Source organism: Egretta garzetta, unplaced genomic scaffold (assembly GCF_000687185.1).
Source record: "Egretta garzetta isolate BGI_Z169 unplaced genomic scaffold, ASM68718v1 scaffold547, whole genome shotgun sequence".
In the NCBI taxonomy this organism is placed as follows: domain Eukaryota; kingdom Metazoa; phylum Chordata; class Aves; order Pelecaniformes; family Ardeidae; genus Egretta; species Egretta garzetta.
The window spans coordinates 634,202-650,710 of NW_009260174.1; the positions used below are offsets into that span (position 1 = coordinate 634,202).

Here is a 16,509-nt window from a genome sequence, read left to right on the forward strand (position 1 = left end):
CTTAGTCAGGTAAAAAGAAATATTCACACGCCCCTGAGCTGGGCTTAGTTAAAACAAGATACATCCAGTGAAAATACTGTCTATTACAGAAGCATGCCCAAAACACAGACTGATTACTCTGCATTTATCAATTACTTGTGTTCAAATGAAATTAGTATTTTTCTTTTTGTTCTATCACTACAGCACCTCCTGATTAAAACAATATAAATTAATTTTAACAGTTTTTTGTTTTCTTTGATAAAGTTGCCATTGTTTTTACAAGTCTTTCTGTATCCTAAAATGCAGAGATGCAACAGCTGGATTGTTTGACCACCACTAAGACTCTATAGTATCCACAGACAGACTCTTAACACACTGGAAACTACACTGGAATAAAATGTTATTGCAATTGCTCACGAATCTAACTTTTTTCCCCACAGAAGTCAATAGTAGTATTTATAAAGCACTTTCACTCAATGTATGCCAGTTTCAGCAGAACTGAAATATTCTGGCCAACCAGAAAAGCAAATATAAATGAGATTCAGCAGCAATACAAATAGCTGTAAGAAACTTCTGCTCTGCAGGCATATAAAAGAAAACATTTTCCATTCTTTAAAAATAAATCAATTTTAATTTTGGAAGTCTGAACAATTTTTAAAATATTTAATTTTATTTTAAAAATCTTCATACAGAATGGAACTGACAGTGTAAGTATTAGTACTACAGGAGAACTATGGAGGACACATGGCATAAGACAGATCATAAGAAGAAACCTCAGCTAATGTCACCTAAGTTTAAAGTGTATGTATGAAACACTGAAGGCTACAGAAACTGCAGGACTCCGAGCTCATCAAGGCCCCATGTCTGTCCACCAAATATCTGGCAAAATATATTTAAACAGAGCTAGTCTGCATTTTAGACAAAGTTTAATCAGCAAAGAGTCTACATAAGGGTATTAGTTGTAAACAGTTTCATTGCTTAGTCACCACATAATACTTCCTGGGTTAATTCGGCCAAAACACAAGCTTCTGTACAATTTCTTATAAAATAATATGAAAACTTTTTTTTTTTAAATGCAGGTTTCCTCCTATTTATTTGAGGGGAACAAACCCCATGTATATGCATGTGCACATCTGCATTTTTTTAAAATCTGTTATAAACCCATTAGAAATTATTAAACAGGAATTAAAAAAATCCAGTAAAACCTACTGTAATTAAAAAAATAAAAATCAACAGTATACTGTCAAGAAACAGAGCAAAATTGTTTTCTGTATATAAGAAACTGAAATGGTGTTCCAACACGATTAAATTCAAGAAGGAAGAAAAGCTGACGCTTCTTTGAATTTTAGATTATATAAGATTAGATATAGAGTACATAATTATTTTGTGTATATATATTTAGATTACAGATAATGAGCAATGTGTTCAAAATGATGCACCTTCAATTTTTAATGTAGTACGCTCATTAACAGAGACATGCAAACTGTGGTGTTAGAAGGTTATGGTGGAAAAAATGGCCCTATTAGGTCTGCAGTTTTCTTCCACCATCACAGCTGTTCTAGCACAACGCTGGAAGTATACATTATTTTTACTGGCATAAAGACACCATTACCAACAAATCCCCTTTCTCAAACAGGATTCTGAAAACAAAACAAAACCAAACCAGGTATAAACTTATACAAACCTACTGCCCTGACAAATCAATAAAAGTGGGGTGGTTTTTTTCTCCTTTTTATTAGTATACAAATATTCTACATAAACTAGATAACTGCATCCTTTCACAATACTTGTAGACAGATTTAATGATTTCTTCAGTGAATTCTGTTCAGTCAAGAAGTCTAAATATATCCTGCTTTTGAACAAAACGAGATTTCACTTTCTGATATGATGATGAACAACTATTAAGCATTTATTGCCACTACTATAAGGGCAGCATACCCTACTACAAAGGGATGCTTACCAGTGAAATTTCACCTGCCTCTGCAGATTCACAAGGAGCTCACTTTGACACAAGTCACTGGTTCACTGAAAACTGATGCTGCTTCATCTGTACACATTCTCTGACACACATACCAAAATACAGAAGTCTTTTCCCCATCCTAAGTGATCTCCTGAAATTGTTCTGGAAAAAGAGAGACAGGAAAGTGAAAAATCAAATTCCAATAGACCTTTCTGATGAGTCAGATCCACTTTGAGAGAACATGTGAAGAGGATATGCCATTGGATTTGCAGATCAAAACCAACTCTGGCTCATGCTCTGCTTCTGTAAAAAAATGGAAGGCAGACCTGGAACTTAAAAAATCTGAAGCACCACTGTGACCAGACATGAGGTCTGGGGGTTTTTTTTGACCAGACAAAGGCCAAAAAAAGTTTTCCAGTCTAGGGTTCGAGTTCTATCTAGAAGAAGAAACACACATTAAGCAAAGCACTAGATAGGTAAGGGATAAGAAAGCAACACTATGGAATATTTCCTTTTAATTTCCAATACTTAAAAATTATCAGATGCTCCAAAGCTTAAGCTTTTTAAGTGCATTTCGAGTTTGTTGTGTGATTGTTTGGGAGTTTTTTTAAATGGAAATTATAAATACATGTTTCAATTAAATCTACAGGTGCATTTTACTTCAGTATTTCTAAACAAGCCCATTTCATTGTTTCAAAGGCATAATGTTCTTGCACGACAAAAAAAAGAAGCAGAAAATCCTGATGTGCATTCTCTATATTCCTACTGCTATCATCGCTGTTACTCCTTTTCCTACTTGTGGGCTTCAAGCAGCTACTGTCCACAGAGCCCCTACGGGGCTTTCCATAACGATACTAAATGCTGTCTTGCCTTGCCATCCCCCTCATCCAAAATTCATACAGAATTTCAAAAAACATTAATATAATCTCTAAGTGGGAGTGATAAAAATAAAGTCATGGCAATGATTTCAATCTGAGGTCATATCTTTCACTTCATAACCCACATGGCAGCTCCAACATTTGAAAGAACAGAAGGAAAAAGGCTGGGCCTGTGTAATACTAGTATGATCACTAGTAACAAACCTATAAAACTGAAGTCTGGAATAAAATAAGAAGAAAACTGAAACAGTATCTTGTTTTACTCCAATTCCTGCAGATAGACTTGTCTGAGCAATCTAACGAAGTACTACTGTTTAAACAGAAGACTTAGGTTAACCCAATAGAGACAGAGAAATCAACTGCCAGTTTCCAATATTTTCCAACTTCAAGTTCACTGTCCCATCTTCAAATTTAACAAATTAAGTATCCTCAAAAGGCAAATTATTTTAAGTTGCATTTCAAAAACAAGTCTTATCATCTGCAAGCTTAAGTAACAGTTAAAACCCCTTTAATGGTATTTGATATACCAAAGGCTATTCTTGGAAACTTGTAGCAATAAAGTTGAACGATTCCAAACTTCAACTGGTTCTAGGAAATTTAATTTTATAGAAAAAGCAGATGTTGTTCTGCTTCACCAACTCCAGCCACTCAGAATGCACAGCTGACCTGCTTCCTACCCAGAGGTTCTCTGACTATCAAGAAAACATTAACTTATCTGGAAGGCTTAAGGAAAACAGTAGGATCTGTGAAGAATGACCAATGGACAATAGCAGAAACTAGTAAAAGACAAAACATTCCAAACCACAAACTTAACCTGACAGTCCAAATCTGTTAAAGAAATAACCTTCTAAAACAAACAAAAAAAAGTAATTTGAAGCCCCTTATTACAAGGTCTGCAAAAGCACTGAGAAGGTAGGACAGCATGTTTGTACCAGATGCTCCACCAGACAAAGAATCCTGCTGACACAGGCCTAAGGACCCCCCCCTCCCAACCCCATTCCTTTGATCCCACGTCATCTTTTATGATTGCCTGTGCTCAGCATGAGAAGACCCTTCTTTCATATTTAGTTCTTTCCTAGATTTTCAAGTTTGTGAATTCTCCTAATGCAAAATCGTGCTAAAGTCAAATACGAAGACTTGGAGGATCAACATCTGAGCCACAGTAAGACTTCACTGCCATTTAAGTGGTGTAGCTGAAGACCTCAAGCCCACTTCAAAGATGTTAGATCTAAGTCTTGGAATAAAGTTCTGATCTTCAACTTGGAATACTCAGGTTTTAGACCCAGCCTACTTCACAGAGTATTCTGACAGGGACTCTTATCTGATGCATTAGTATTAAAAGCCTGCTCCAAGAAAGAATCCATAATAACTGCATCCTTTTATTTTCTGTTTAAAAGCATGAATGCAATACCCAAATTCCCCTTCCCAAGTCAGTCAGTAGTTGTGTCTGCCTACTAAAACAATTTCTTCAAAGTGATCCTCCTTCCTCTCTTTTCTAGCCACATTAATTGAAAATTCTCAGCGCTACGTAAAGAAAAAAAAAGAGGGATATGCACACCTACTAGAGAAAATAAGTATGAACGCAAAGCTTCCACCTGATGAGGAACATAGAGAGCCATAAGCACTGTCTCCCTAGAAGCTGGGAATTCAGAAGCAATAAAGGCAAAGACTCTTCAAACCTTCTGTTTCTGAATGCTGGAACAGAAGAGTATGTTTGCACATACCACTCAACAGCTTTATTGTTTTCAGTGGTTCTTCAGACTGGTGAAAGTGGCAGTGTCAAGGAAGAAACTAATTTCTCCTTCATTTTCAATCAACATTCGTAACCCTATAATAATCAAAAGCTTCAACATTACAAAGATTAATTCACCTAGGATTGCTTCTGCAAGTGTTAGTAGTCAAAAATAGTGAAAACTAAGCCCTTATATTAAAACACAGTGATCGAAAAGAGTATGGTGATCCTCAGCGGGAAAAAACCCAACAGGATTTTCAACCTATATTAAGCACAGAAAGGTAAACTTCTGAGTCATTCACATGCTATTTAGGGTCACAGCACATATTTGTTGAGGATCTCCACATGATAAATAAATGCAAGGCTCGGTAGGTTAGCTTTGTCAAACAGATTTTTTTTCTTCTTTACTGGAGTGACTTAAGGAGGTTCCAAGTGAGAAAGCAACAGGAATAAGATTTTGTATTTTCTTGGCTCAAATGATAAAAACATAAACCACAATACAATGTGTACAACTTAAGATTTCAAGGAAAACTCCTTCAAGCTCCACAGCAGCTAGCAGCTTGTCTCTATTTGCCGTCACTCTAGATCAGAAGAGTCCACATGCTTTTTTTTTTTTTTTTTCTTTCCTGCCCCTTTCAGTTACACTTGAGCTCTTTGACTGAAAAGGTCTGGAACAGATTAAAAGTCCGACCACAAAATAAAGAGCCTTGGCATGTACTCAAGCCTGTCTGGGATACACATACGCAGTGGGCCCAAAAAGGGAAGCTATGCAGCAAGAAACTCTTATGCAGTATTTCAGACGTTTCTAACTTCTTTCAGTTTAACTGCACAGCCTTAACATTTGATGGAGTTTCAGTATGCACAAGGCAAGTAGTTTTAGCCCTTACAGTTAGACCATAGTATTTACAGGAGTACAAAATAGTTTGGAGAAACAAGATTCATCTCACTCATGACCTCTGTCAACTAAAGCCTTTTCATGCTGCTTTTTATATCCAACTCATCACTGGAAACTATAAAGTAATGCAAAGAAAAGAAAAGAAAAAATACATACCCTGCAAAATTACTTAAGTAAATATAATTGACCTGCCTCTCTTAGCCGCAAAAGGAAACACCGATTTTCAAAATGACTGCTTCCTTTTCAGCCTTATTCACATATTAAGTAATTGTAAAGTTGCAAATTACCCCCACACTCCTCTTGCAACAAGCAAACAGGTCTGCAACTCCGGCTGGTGTTAAAGCCGGCATGGACATTTGCCAAAGCTGACAAGCTTCAATATACGCCCCACCTTTGGGCTCAAGTTGCACAGTGGTTCAACCTGTCTACAAACTGGTGAGCAGTTTATAAACAAAGTGTGACAATCTGGTGTTCTCCCTAAGAGCAAGCGGATGTTTAAAGTAAGCACTCAAGCCTCCAAAAGAAAAATGCTGCAATTTCTACCAGCCGTTTCAGAAAAACAAAACAAAACAGTGACTGTTGAGTTTTGCAGCTCTGTGTTTATATGGCATTCATGGAGTTAATGCCTCTCCCAAAAGGGGCCCACAGTTGTTGTTAGGTCAACCCCTGTAAAGCTTCAAAGGCTCTGTATCCCCTCAGCCTGACCTACTCAGTGATCTGCACACTGTTTTCATTTAGTTGCACTGAGTCCAAAACTAAAGCCTGAAAACCACAATGATCTCTTCTTTTTTTACCCCTACTGTTTTTTCCATGGCTCTGGAAAAATAACTAAAATCCAAAGGAGTTGAAAATAGTAAGTTATTGGAGTTGAAAATAGTAAGTTGTGAAAACAAATCAAGGGTAAATTAATACAGCTAATAAAGCTCACACACTCAGGTCATGGCTTCATACAAAAACTAAAGTTGTAATACCACCTTTAAATACATCAGAACAATCACTTGGACAACCTAGTTTAGATTTAGAAACTAGTTTAGAGTCTCTTAATAGTATATGCTATTGCTATTCAGTGCCACCAGTGCCAATATTTTATTTAAATATTTGCAGCTCTGCTTTCCATATAGATCAAAAACACTATAAAAAATGAGGTACCAGTTCTATTTTGTTAAATTTTTACATCCAGACCTTGTGATCCCTAATTTACTATTTTTATTTCCAACATTACATAGTCTTTACCCCACAAGAAGATTATTATAGAAACAACAAAACTAATTGTTTCTCTCCATATTGTTTAAAACAGAAAGTTCTGTCAGGATCATCACTGTGACAAGCTGGAATTATAAGCTGGTATATGTTTCAAGTGTATTTTAACAGCATAAATTATTATTTGACAATGCCCTCTTTAGGACATAGCAAAGGAAAGTAAATATTTGTTTGGGAATTAAAAGATTCTTCTGTGGTAAAGGTTTGCAATTTTAACGGGAAGAGTGAGCTTGGCTGAAACTGTCTCTAGGTAAGTAATTTCTGAATGCCACCAATTTTGGGAACTGTATGGATCATATGGCAAAATCCCAACCCCTAGCATTAGAAACTTTGGTGACATACACTCCTACAGGATATATGCTAATCCTTTTTAGCTTTTTTAAAAAAATAATTATTTAAATAAGGTCTCTATAATTCAACTGAAAATATATTGTAATCGAACTATAAAAAGTTTTCAAAATATGTCTGCAAAATTAAAGCTGAGTGAACTGAAGCGAATCAAAAATTCTGAAGTGAGATGAACTTTTACCAAAGCGTGGGTCAAGCCTTGGGTCTAGCCAAGATGTGGTCTTGTTCTTATGGTTTATGTAGTAAATTTCTCCATCCTGGGTCATAGCTTGTTCCCATCCATCGGGGAGTGGGCCTGCAATATAGAAGGAAGGAGTTGATGGCGGGCTCTTGTTTGCTCCAGCTGAAATTGATCTAAAAAAAATTCCAACATTTTACATATATAACAGTACATGAAACACAAGAGTTTCAAGCTCATGTCTAACATTTCTGGGATAAGGGCAAAGAAGTGGCAGGCGGGAAATCAAGGAACAGAAAGCACTTCTATCATTTTGATTTAGGATTTGGACTTCAATTTTGTCACTTGTTTGCATCCTTTCGTATGCTTTTGACGCTTCCTTTTGCTGTCGCACTATAGTACAAAACCAGCAATAAGTCAAGCCTGCCAGAATGAAACCAGCATGAGCACCAGGAAAAAGACTAAGCGTAGAGATATTCTACTATTCATGGGAAATTAATCTAGTGATTAAGGCACAGCAGCAGCAACAAGGTAACGCTGATGAGATCCTGAAATATTCCCGTCTTTCACAAACGATTAAAAAAAAGTGACAAAACTAGTTTTCCCTTTACCTCATACCATAACCTTCTGTGAAAGCGTTAAAGGCTTAAGCAAGCAAAAACACAAACCTGAAGAACAGGAGGCAAACAAGCAATGAAAAAGCAAAGGTAAGAAAACACCAGCAGCAGACATAGAGACACAGTGCTACAAACAGCGGTGCTACGCCTCTACGAGCAGGAAGGTGCAGGCGGGGAAACCAGCACTTAGTTAATGGTAAAAGGGAGGTAGGTGATGGTGCTCTGGAGTCCAGAGCTAATGTCTGAACACAGAGTTTTGAGGTGTGTTTCCCTTATGTTCCAAATAGCAGCTTTCGAGAAAACCACCTTTCATCGCTACACAGTTCATAAACCACTCGTTCCCGTCTCTATATGATCATGTACCTTCATCTGTATTTTGCTTAGATTGAAAACTGTTCTTAAAGTTTCATTCATTTCATCTTATCTGGCAGGTGCTTTATAAATGTATGCTTTTGAATTCTTACACTCACACAGATATGGACTTTAAGAAATATCTAAATTCCATACAGGAAGTTCTTGCCTGTATTTCTTTAGCTTTAAGTACAGTCCAAAGATGATACAGCAAAAGATCCACCATACATGTTAAGAATGTGAAAGAAATTAGAACAAGACCTGCTGCCGGCAGCCAGCATATTTCAACCTCTCCTTCCATCCTTCCTCAGTGTAATACAGTAATACACTAGCAAAAGCCATCTGGCTATTAGATTTGGACTAACAGACCACTCTGTATAATGTAAGGTACATTAAGTATGCACAAACATCAATTTCACACACGAGGGTCAGATATACGCACAAAAATATACATGTGTATCTGATAAATGCCTGAAGTACCTACTATATCCATGTTCAAAGTACATTAGCTCTTTGCCTGTCATTTTGTCCTAAAGTCATGCTCCTGATGAAGAATGCACTGTCTAAAGCTGGGGTATGGGGGGAAAAGATAGATTTGTTTGCTTAATCTCAAGCGATTTTCTTGGAGAAATGTCAAAAAGAGCAGAATAATCATTCGACTGCATTCCAGTAATATCCCAAGGCATAACCTGGACAAGAATTTCTTACTGTGGTCTTTGAAGTTCCCCTGCAAACTACATTTCTAATTTAAACTCTTTCATTTTGGCTCAGAAAACTATGACTTTCTCTAGCAACCTCACTACTCCACCATTAATTACTACAGGCTTTTGAGTGAGGAAAACAGATGACCTAACCATTGGACATTTCCTTCCCATCCTTAACACTGACAAGCTTTAAATGTGGCACACAGGTAACAAGAGTACCTCAGCTTTTATCAGAGGCTAGTGAGCAGAACAGGCAAGAAAGAGTAACAACACTGCAAAACATTCATAAATCCTAACGTATTTACAGTATAACAGGACTTCGATGCAGAACTGAAAGCTCAAGTGCAAAGATCTCCGTGCTTTGTTACCATACCCAAAGACCAGCCAGATAATCAGTGAGATGCTGTTTTATAAAACTGGGGCACTGCAGCACAGTGACATGCCACATCATCCACAAGTAGAAGCCAATGAAGAACCAAAATGTTCCTTGATGGCTAAGCCAACACCCTAGCACCTTCTTGCTACCATTCTTCTCAGAGTCCTTCTAAGCCATACATCCCTCAGAGATGAAACTCAGCAAGAAATTATCTTTTGAACTGCAAAGCCAAAAAACCCAGCTGGCTCTAGGAAAAACAAAACTAGCCTTGGGGTGTCAGTCCTGCTGCACAGTTGTGTAAAGTGTATACTGGTCCAGCATGTTCCTTTGTAGTAAAATAAGAACAAAATGCCTTTGAAGCAGGATGCCAGGAGCTGATCAGGCCACCTACCTGGTGGAAGAATACTGCTTATTAGATTCAATGATCTGATGAGCACTAGCTTACTAGAGACAAATCTGGGCAAGTTTATCCTTCTAAGTAAAATGTACAGCTGTGAACAGGACAGGAAAGGTCTGTCTGCTCACCTGGCTGTCACAGTAGCAAGTCTTCCTTGCTAAGTGCCATCAACGGCTGCAGAAGCAGAACTTTTCTCTCTACAAATTTTTGGCATTAATCATGATGTTACTTTCTTCCTCGGCCAGTAAACTGCTCTCGTGTTTCTGCTGTCATCCCTACATGTTGAAATGGTAGCTCAAAAATTGATTAGTACTGCTTTCTGCAATTCCTATTTGGATTTGCGAGCAGTTGTGAAACCAGAAGACTGTCAAGTCTGATTTTGTAACTCTCTGACAAACTCTGTATTAGAGGCACTCGCCTCTAACCATGAAGAATAGCAGACACATTCACTCAGAGCATCTAGGAAAGTTCCTGTGCAATTACATGCCCCTTTTTTCCCAAAAGGCTCAATAGGAACAGAATTCCCAGCATTAGCTTTTGTTTTTAAGTGACTTAAGTTACATAAGCTCTATATTGCTGCTCTTCAGACCTCGTCACTAAAATTTCCATAGTTAGCCAATGTTGTACAAAACCAGCCGTGCTGTGCCTGACCAAAAGTCCATCTAGCCCAGGCACCTAGCATGGGTGATAGACAGATCTTATTGCTGAAAGCAGCCCATTTAATCATGATCAGACTCTATAAACTTTTAAATAAAGCACTGAATACACATATAGACCCAAAAAGTATAGTGGCTATGAACAGTCACTTGGCCTCCAACTACCTCAGGTGATTTCTTGAGCCAGGTTCTGTCTACTTACTAGGTGCCAAAGGATCTCTCTCTCAAGTGCTTTTCCAGTCTCCCCGTGAACCTCTGTAAACATTTAGCACCAACAATATCCCTGTGGCATAGTCTCCTACTAGTTCTGTTTGAGGCCTCCTAGGTCAGCTGAATACAATCACATAAGCTTACAATTCTATGAAATTACTTGCACAGGGAAAGACAACCCTTCTAGGGAACTCACCATTTACTGTGGTACTTCTAATAACAAGATTATCCAAAAATTAGGTTCCAATTTCCAAATCTAAGCCATCCTTACAGAACTACTGATAAGGCATACCTCTGTAAGTAAGTATTTATATAATACTGTAACTTAACATAAATACACATAATTTTAGAAGTCTCTGTGCATGTCTCAGTTTTTTCTGAGTTTTTACTTTCGCAATGCACCATTTTTGCCATGAAACGCAGAGTCGTGAATGCAAAGCAGAACCCACTGCTGGCAGACAGAAAGCAAGAGAGAGTAACAAAAGCCAAAACGCAGTACAGATTCAAGCTAGGCTGGGATACAAAGTAAAATCTTGCAAGTCCCTACAGTTTCTGATACATAACTGTAAAATAAATGTAAATAAATAAAGCTGTATTTTATCACAAGATTAATGCGTATTAGAGGGCATCTGTATTTAGATATTAAAAGAATATGCATGGACAACCTAGGAACTGGAACACCTACGTTCAACTGCAGGAATCACCTTCCCATAATACAAACACTGATCTCCAAGAACCTTCCTTATCTTTCTCCGTAAAAGCTGAAATTTTTCCCTTCAGTCACTGTAACTGTTATTCCAAAAGTTTTTGAAATTATATCAAAGTCTACAAAAATCTACCAAAAGTCCACCTTTATTCTGTTGAATCAGTAAAGCTTACAAAAAACACTATTTAAAAGGGGGCATTTTTTGCAGATAAAGAAAGAAATGAACATTACTGCCACGCAGATACTTAGAAACTCGAGTTTCACAACAGATCGTATGTAGTGTTGACTGTACACAAAGCAGAATGGTAGCATGACTGGTTACATAGAAGAGAACTCATCTGCGACTGAAGTGAGCAAGAACCTACGAGAAGAGTTAGAACTTGTTCTACTTACTGGCATATTCCTCCTTACCCTCCTGCCCCCCAAGGGGAAGAAAAAATCTCAACAGTTATGAATTCAAGTGTCCATTTTCCTACCAACCTCTAACATGGCACTACAGCCTTCCCCTAAGAGGCAACAGAATTACACTAGGTCTACAAACCAGGAAGCCCAATTCAAAACTGCAATGTGAGAGGGAAGACAAAAGAGGACAAAGACAGGTAACCTGCTCCAAAGCTAATTATCTAATGCCTATGCACAAGCAGAAGAGGCTTAAGTAAGCAGTGCTGCCAAGCATGATTCAGGAAGTAGAAGTATCTTAGGAATGGAAGTATATAAATACAATTACTATCTCATCTCTGTTCTATCAACTGCAATCATATAAGAAACAAGTATTGTTTACTTTCCAGTTTATAACTTTACATCAATAAGAATAGCATAGGACAGGTTCCTCAGAATAACAACGTACCGTGGTCAGGTTTTTTGATTTAAAAACAAACCAAACCAAACAAGACAGAAGAACATAATTTTTCCTGTAATACCTTTAGGGAAAAAAATGGTTAGAAACACACATACAAACAATCACAACAGTCAAGACTAATTTTTATATACATGTTGCATATTTAGAAGTAACATGCTTGTTTTCTTTCCATTATTGACGTGAAGATGCAATCCTATTTCACAGACTAACCAACAAATGCCATCCAGAAGAGCACTGTGTTTCTCTGCATACATACAGCCCAAACCATTTTAGTTGATTACATGTAGCAAGTTAAGTTCAGCAAGACTGAGACAAAAAAATATCAAAGAACCAAAACAAGCAGGAGGAAAAAAAAATCCTCACTTTTCACATACTGATGCCCTCCTGTAAAGGACATATGCTTACTAACACTCATAAAACAGATCATTCACAAAATCATGCTGGGAACAGATGAAGCTGGTTCAGATGCCTATTGATTTCCTTAAAGAAACGTAACTTGCAGCAACATACCTGGATTCTCATTCAGTCTTGACTGCCTCAAGAGGTGGGATTTCTTAAGAAAAACAACCTAAAAATCTCAACCTTGTGCTAAACTACATCTTCTCTATGCCAGTTTTCATTGTAAACACTCTTTTGACTTGCCTTCACCATTACCACACCTTCTAGTTTTGTTTTCTTCCCACTTTCCCTGAGTTCCACGTATCCTATTTATCCAGAAAAGACAACAGGTTTATCTTCAATATGCAGACAGCAGCATTCTGTTCTCTCCCTCTTCAGTTTGTTTTCCTGTTCTTAATTCTTGGTAATGGAAGCTTCCAACAGCTTTCAAGACAGCTCCCAAAAATCTTCTTTCTTACATTTTACCACAGCAACTTTATTTACAAGCTCCTGTGGCTGTCTGTAATTAAATATTCTGATTAAGGCCTACAATTACCAAGCGCTACACAAGGATGAACCGTACAGAAAGGAAAACATTCTCCCTTGTGGCATTTCAAACATTTTTTCACATCAGTGACCTCCAGCTGTCACAATACTTAACACTTTATTTTTCCCAATATCTTTCATGAAAGACTCTCAAAGCACAAGGGCATGTTTCATTGCCAGCAATATTTCATAACAGGAAACTTGTGTCTTAAAAGTCTCAACTTTATTTCCCAGTTCTTGAGGATGAATATCCAAATTAGAACATTAAGCAGTCTTATATTTATGAGGTTAACACTTAAATCTAAGTTCCACTGTGCTGAAGTGGTACATAGTTACTTGATTTTTCCATTTCTCTCATTCTTTATGAGGCCACCAAGGAAGCATAAGTTACCATGAACTCAGCAGTAAAAAGTAACAGAATCAGATCTAAGAAACTTTAGCAAAAACAAATACACAGTCATAATCATACTACCTCAACTGATTTAAGCTTAAAAAAAGCAACACTGCATAAACATATAACTTATTGTACACAGAAGTTCTGATTTCTTCATGCACTTAATCAAATTCAGAGCACTGGGGAAAAAACTTTACAAGATTTTCAGTTCATATTCAATACAGTATCATCGGTGAAATTAAAAATAAATGTTCAATGAACTTGTATTCAAAGCAAGTGCTTTTTCAAGTCACAAGATAACCCACTTAAACATCTCAACTCTCCTTTACTGCATGAGCAACAAGATCTATGCAGGATCACTTTCACACACACATCAGTCAATTACATGTACATTCTTAATTTTCTTTTTAAAATAATCCCCCTGTACTGACTGCTAGATTCTCTTTTAGATTTTTACCCTTACAACTAACTAGTTTAATTTTTTGCTAAGGACCCTTCATTTCTTTCTAAGTACATAACATGAATCTTACTTCACTATTGGTATTTGCTCCTGTCAATTCTTGGTACAACAGAAGGTTTGAGGAGTTACCTTAAAATACAGAATTTATGTCAATATTCAAATAGCAAGCACCTTTCTCCTACTCCCTGCTCTTCAGAAATGTCCCTGCAAAAACACGCCGTTCATCTCTACTGCTGCAGGTTTCCTGGGTTGTATTTACAGAAAAAATAATCACAGATACTGTATTTTCACATCAGAGCCTGAGACCTTAATTGCTCTGAATCATGACTTCCTGAACTTGAACAGGACTCTCATTTGTTTCAGGATAATCCAAACTCCTAGCCCAGCCAGAAAAACTTTGATTAGCTTCCCCTCCAGTACTCAGTCATGAACAGCACAGTTTGGTCACGCCTGTTAATCTTTTGGTATTGTCTGCAGCATATGAATTGCAGCATGAAACAAAGCTGTCTACATGGACAACAAAAAGCAGCACCAGAGAATAACCTTTGTGAAATACAGGAACAGCGGACATAGACAAAATACAATCAGACTGTGAGAAAAGAAATAAAACATGAACCTCAGCGACAAACAGAAGGTGACAAAGCATAGGGAGGAGCGCAGCAGACAAACTAGCATGGCACCAAATTTATCTGCTTGCTCTTTGCACCATCAGGACAAGAGAGCTTTGAAAACAAACAGCAGATCCTACAGCAAGAACAAGCACACTTTACTTCTGTCTAGTGACAGCCCCCCCCCCAAACTAGCTGAAAAACAATTCTATATTCCAGCAAAAGCTATCAGACTTCTTCAGGTACAGAAATAACCATCGTGATTTCCATATTGGAAATGATAGGAAAATAAGAGGAAAACCAAAACATCTCTGCTTCTAAACAAGATTTTCCAAGTGTTTGCTTTATTCATTTAAGGAAGACAGAAAAAATTAGATGTCCCTAAGAAATGTAGGAAACTTACAAAAGGGAGTTTACCAAGTCTAATAAGTGAGCAAGGGGAGGAAGAAGAACACTGCAGAAGCACAGTAGCTTTAATGTAAATTGACACTAATTTAATGGAAATTCTGGTCTTCATCAATTTAACAGCATATTCAGTTCAAAGGAAATTAAGACAAAAATTCTGCTTCTTTAAATGTTTGAATCATCCATTTGAAAAAATAAAAGCACAAACCAAAGAACTACAGGATACTTTCTGTTGACATCATAAATATTATGCAAATTCTCTTACCTCAAGTTTCAGCCTCTCGCTTGATGCATCAAGCATCAAACAAATTAGAAGTTTAAAACCACAATAACTCAAAGGACAATTGTGAGATCTGACCCCCCCCACCCCGTTAAAATAGCTAGTGGTATCATTTGTATGATCTTTTTCATAAATAGAAACTTTGCTTTACCTGATGCTGAGTTCATGATGTTCTGCTGCACGGAAGGACTGGTGGGAGCTGTAACATTCATCTGGGAAAGCATGGCCTTCCTAGGATCTTGCCATGTTGTTGTTTGATCAATGTGACTAAGATAAAACAAAGCGAGAGTTAGGACAGCCATGCATCCACAACAAGGACCTGCTAGCACAGAAAGTTTAACAACAAAAGGTTAAGCCTGCCAACAACAACAGCCATGTTCAAAACCAAACAAGAACTGTTTGGATTCTTTCCAAGCATCATGGTAGTCAGACTCCCAAACCCTTACTTTGGCTGCCGCCACTTTCCCAACAAACAGCTGTAGGGATCAGAGCTAGAGCAACAGTGAGAGATAAGGCTCAACGTGAGCATTGTAATCTAGACTGTTGTACCGTAACTACATGTTGTATCCTTGAACAAAACACTCTCTTCCTTTTCTCGTTGATTAGTTACTTGTCATTTTTAAATGTGACTTCAGAGTCTTTCAAGCCAAGCCAGTTATGTCTGGAATCTCAAGCACAATCTCTCCATGGAAATTTAAGCAGCCAGTCACACTACAGCAGTAATATAAAAGTGATGTGCAGCTGCCTTGCGACTTCATACGAAAAGATGAGGGCAGCTAGACTGTAACTCAACTAGCCTTCTGCAGAACCCAATTACAAAACTTTGGGAGCACAGATTTATCTGTTTGGAAAAAACTGTAAAGTACATTCAGCACCATCATTCATGAAAGTATTCAATTCAATGAAAATACAAAAGTGTAATGAATGATTACTTCACCTTTTGAGTATGCGATTAGCATGTTTTGCTAATGAACACAAAGGCAGACTACCCATAACAAGCATCAATTTTATCTTGATGCCATTAAGCAACACTGCTCCAAGAAGTACATGTGGACAAAAATAAAACTACTAATACACACTAAGCATTGATAACAAAGTTTGTTATTGATTAATTTAGAACTGGTATCAATTAAAATGATATTCAAATTGTACTGTTATCAATTAGAATCCAACATATCACTAACTTGGCACAACTCTTTCCTTACATTAATAATACTTAGAGTTACTTTTTTCTGGTTTACATGGAATGCCCATTTTCATTTACTTCAGCAAAACCACAACATTTAAAGCTGCAATATAAATTCTATTGGTGATCTGAGTTTAAAACTAGGT

The 16,509-nt window shown here is 37.3% G+C and overlaps 1 protein-coding gene across 1 annotated transcript in view; it reads right to left on the reverse strand.

Annotated features, from left to right (window-relative positions):
- YAP1 (Yes1 associated transcriptional regulator) overlaps positions 1–16,509 on the reverse strand; it is a gene marked incomplete at its 5' end in the record, with an annotated part of 84,868 nt that overhangs the window by 26,580 nt on the left and 41,779 nt on the right. The window contains 2 exons of the mRNA XM_009641763.2: positions 7,234–7,347; positions 15,329–15,444. Coding sequence (XP_009640058.1) covers positions 7,234–7,347; positions 15,329–15,444 — 230 coding nt within the window. The remainder of the gene's footprint in view (positions 1–7,233; positions 7,348–15,328; positions 15,445–16,509) is intronic.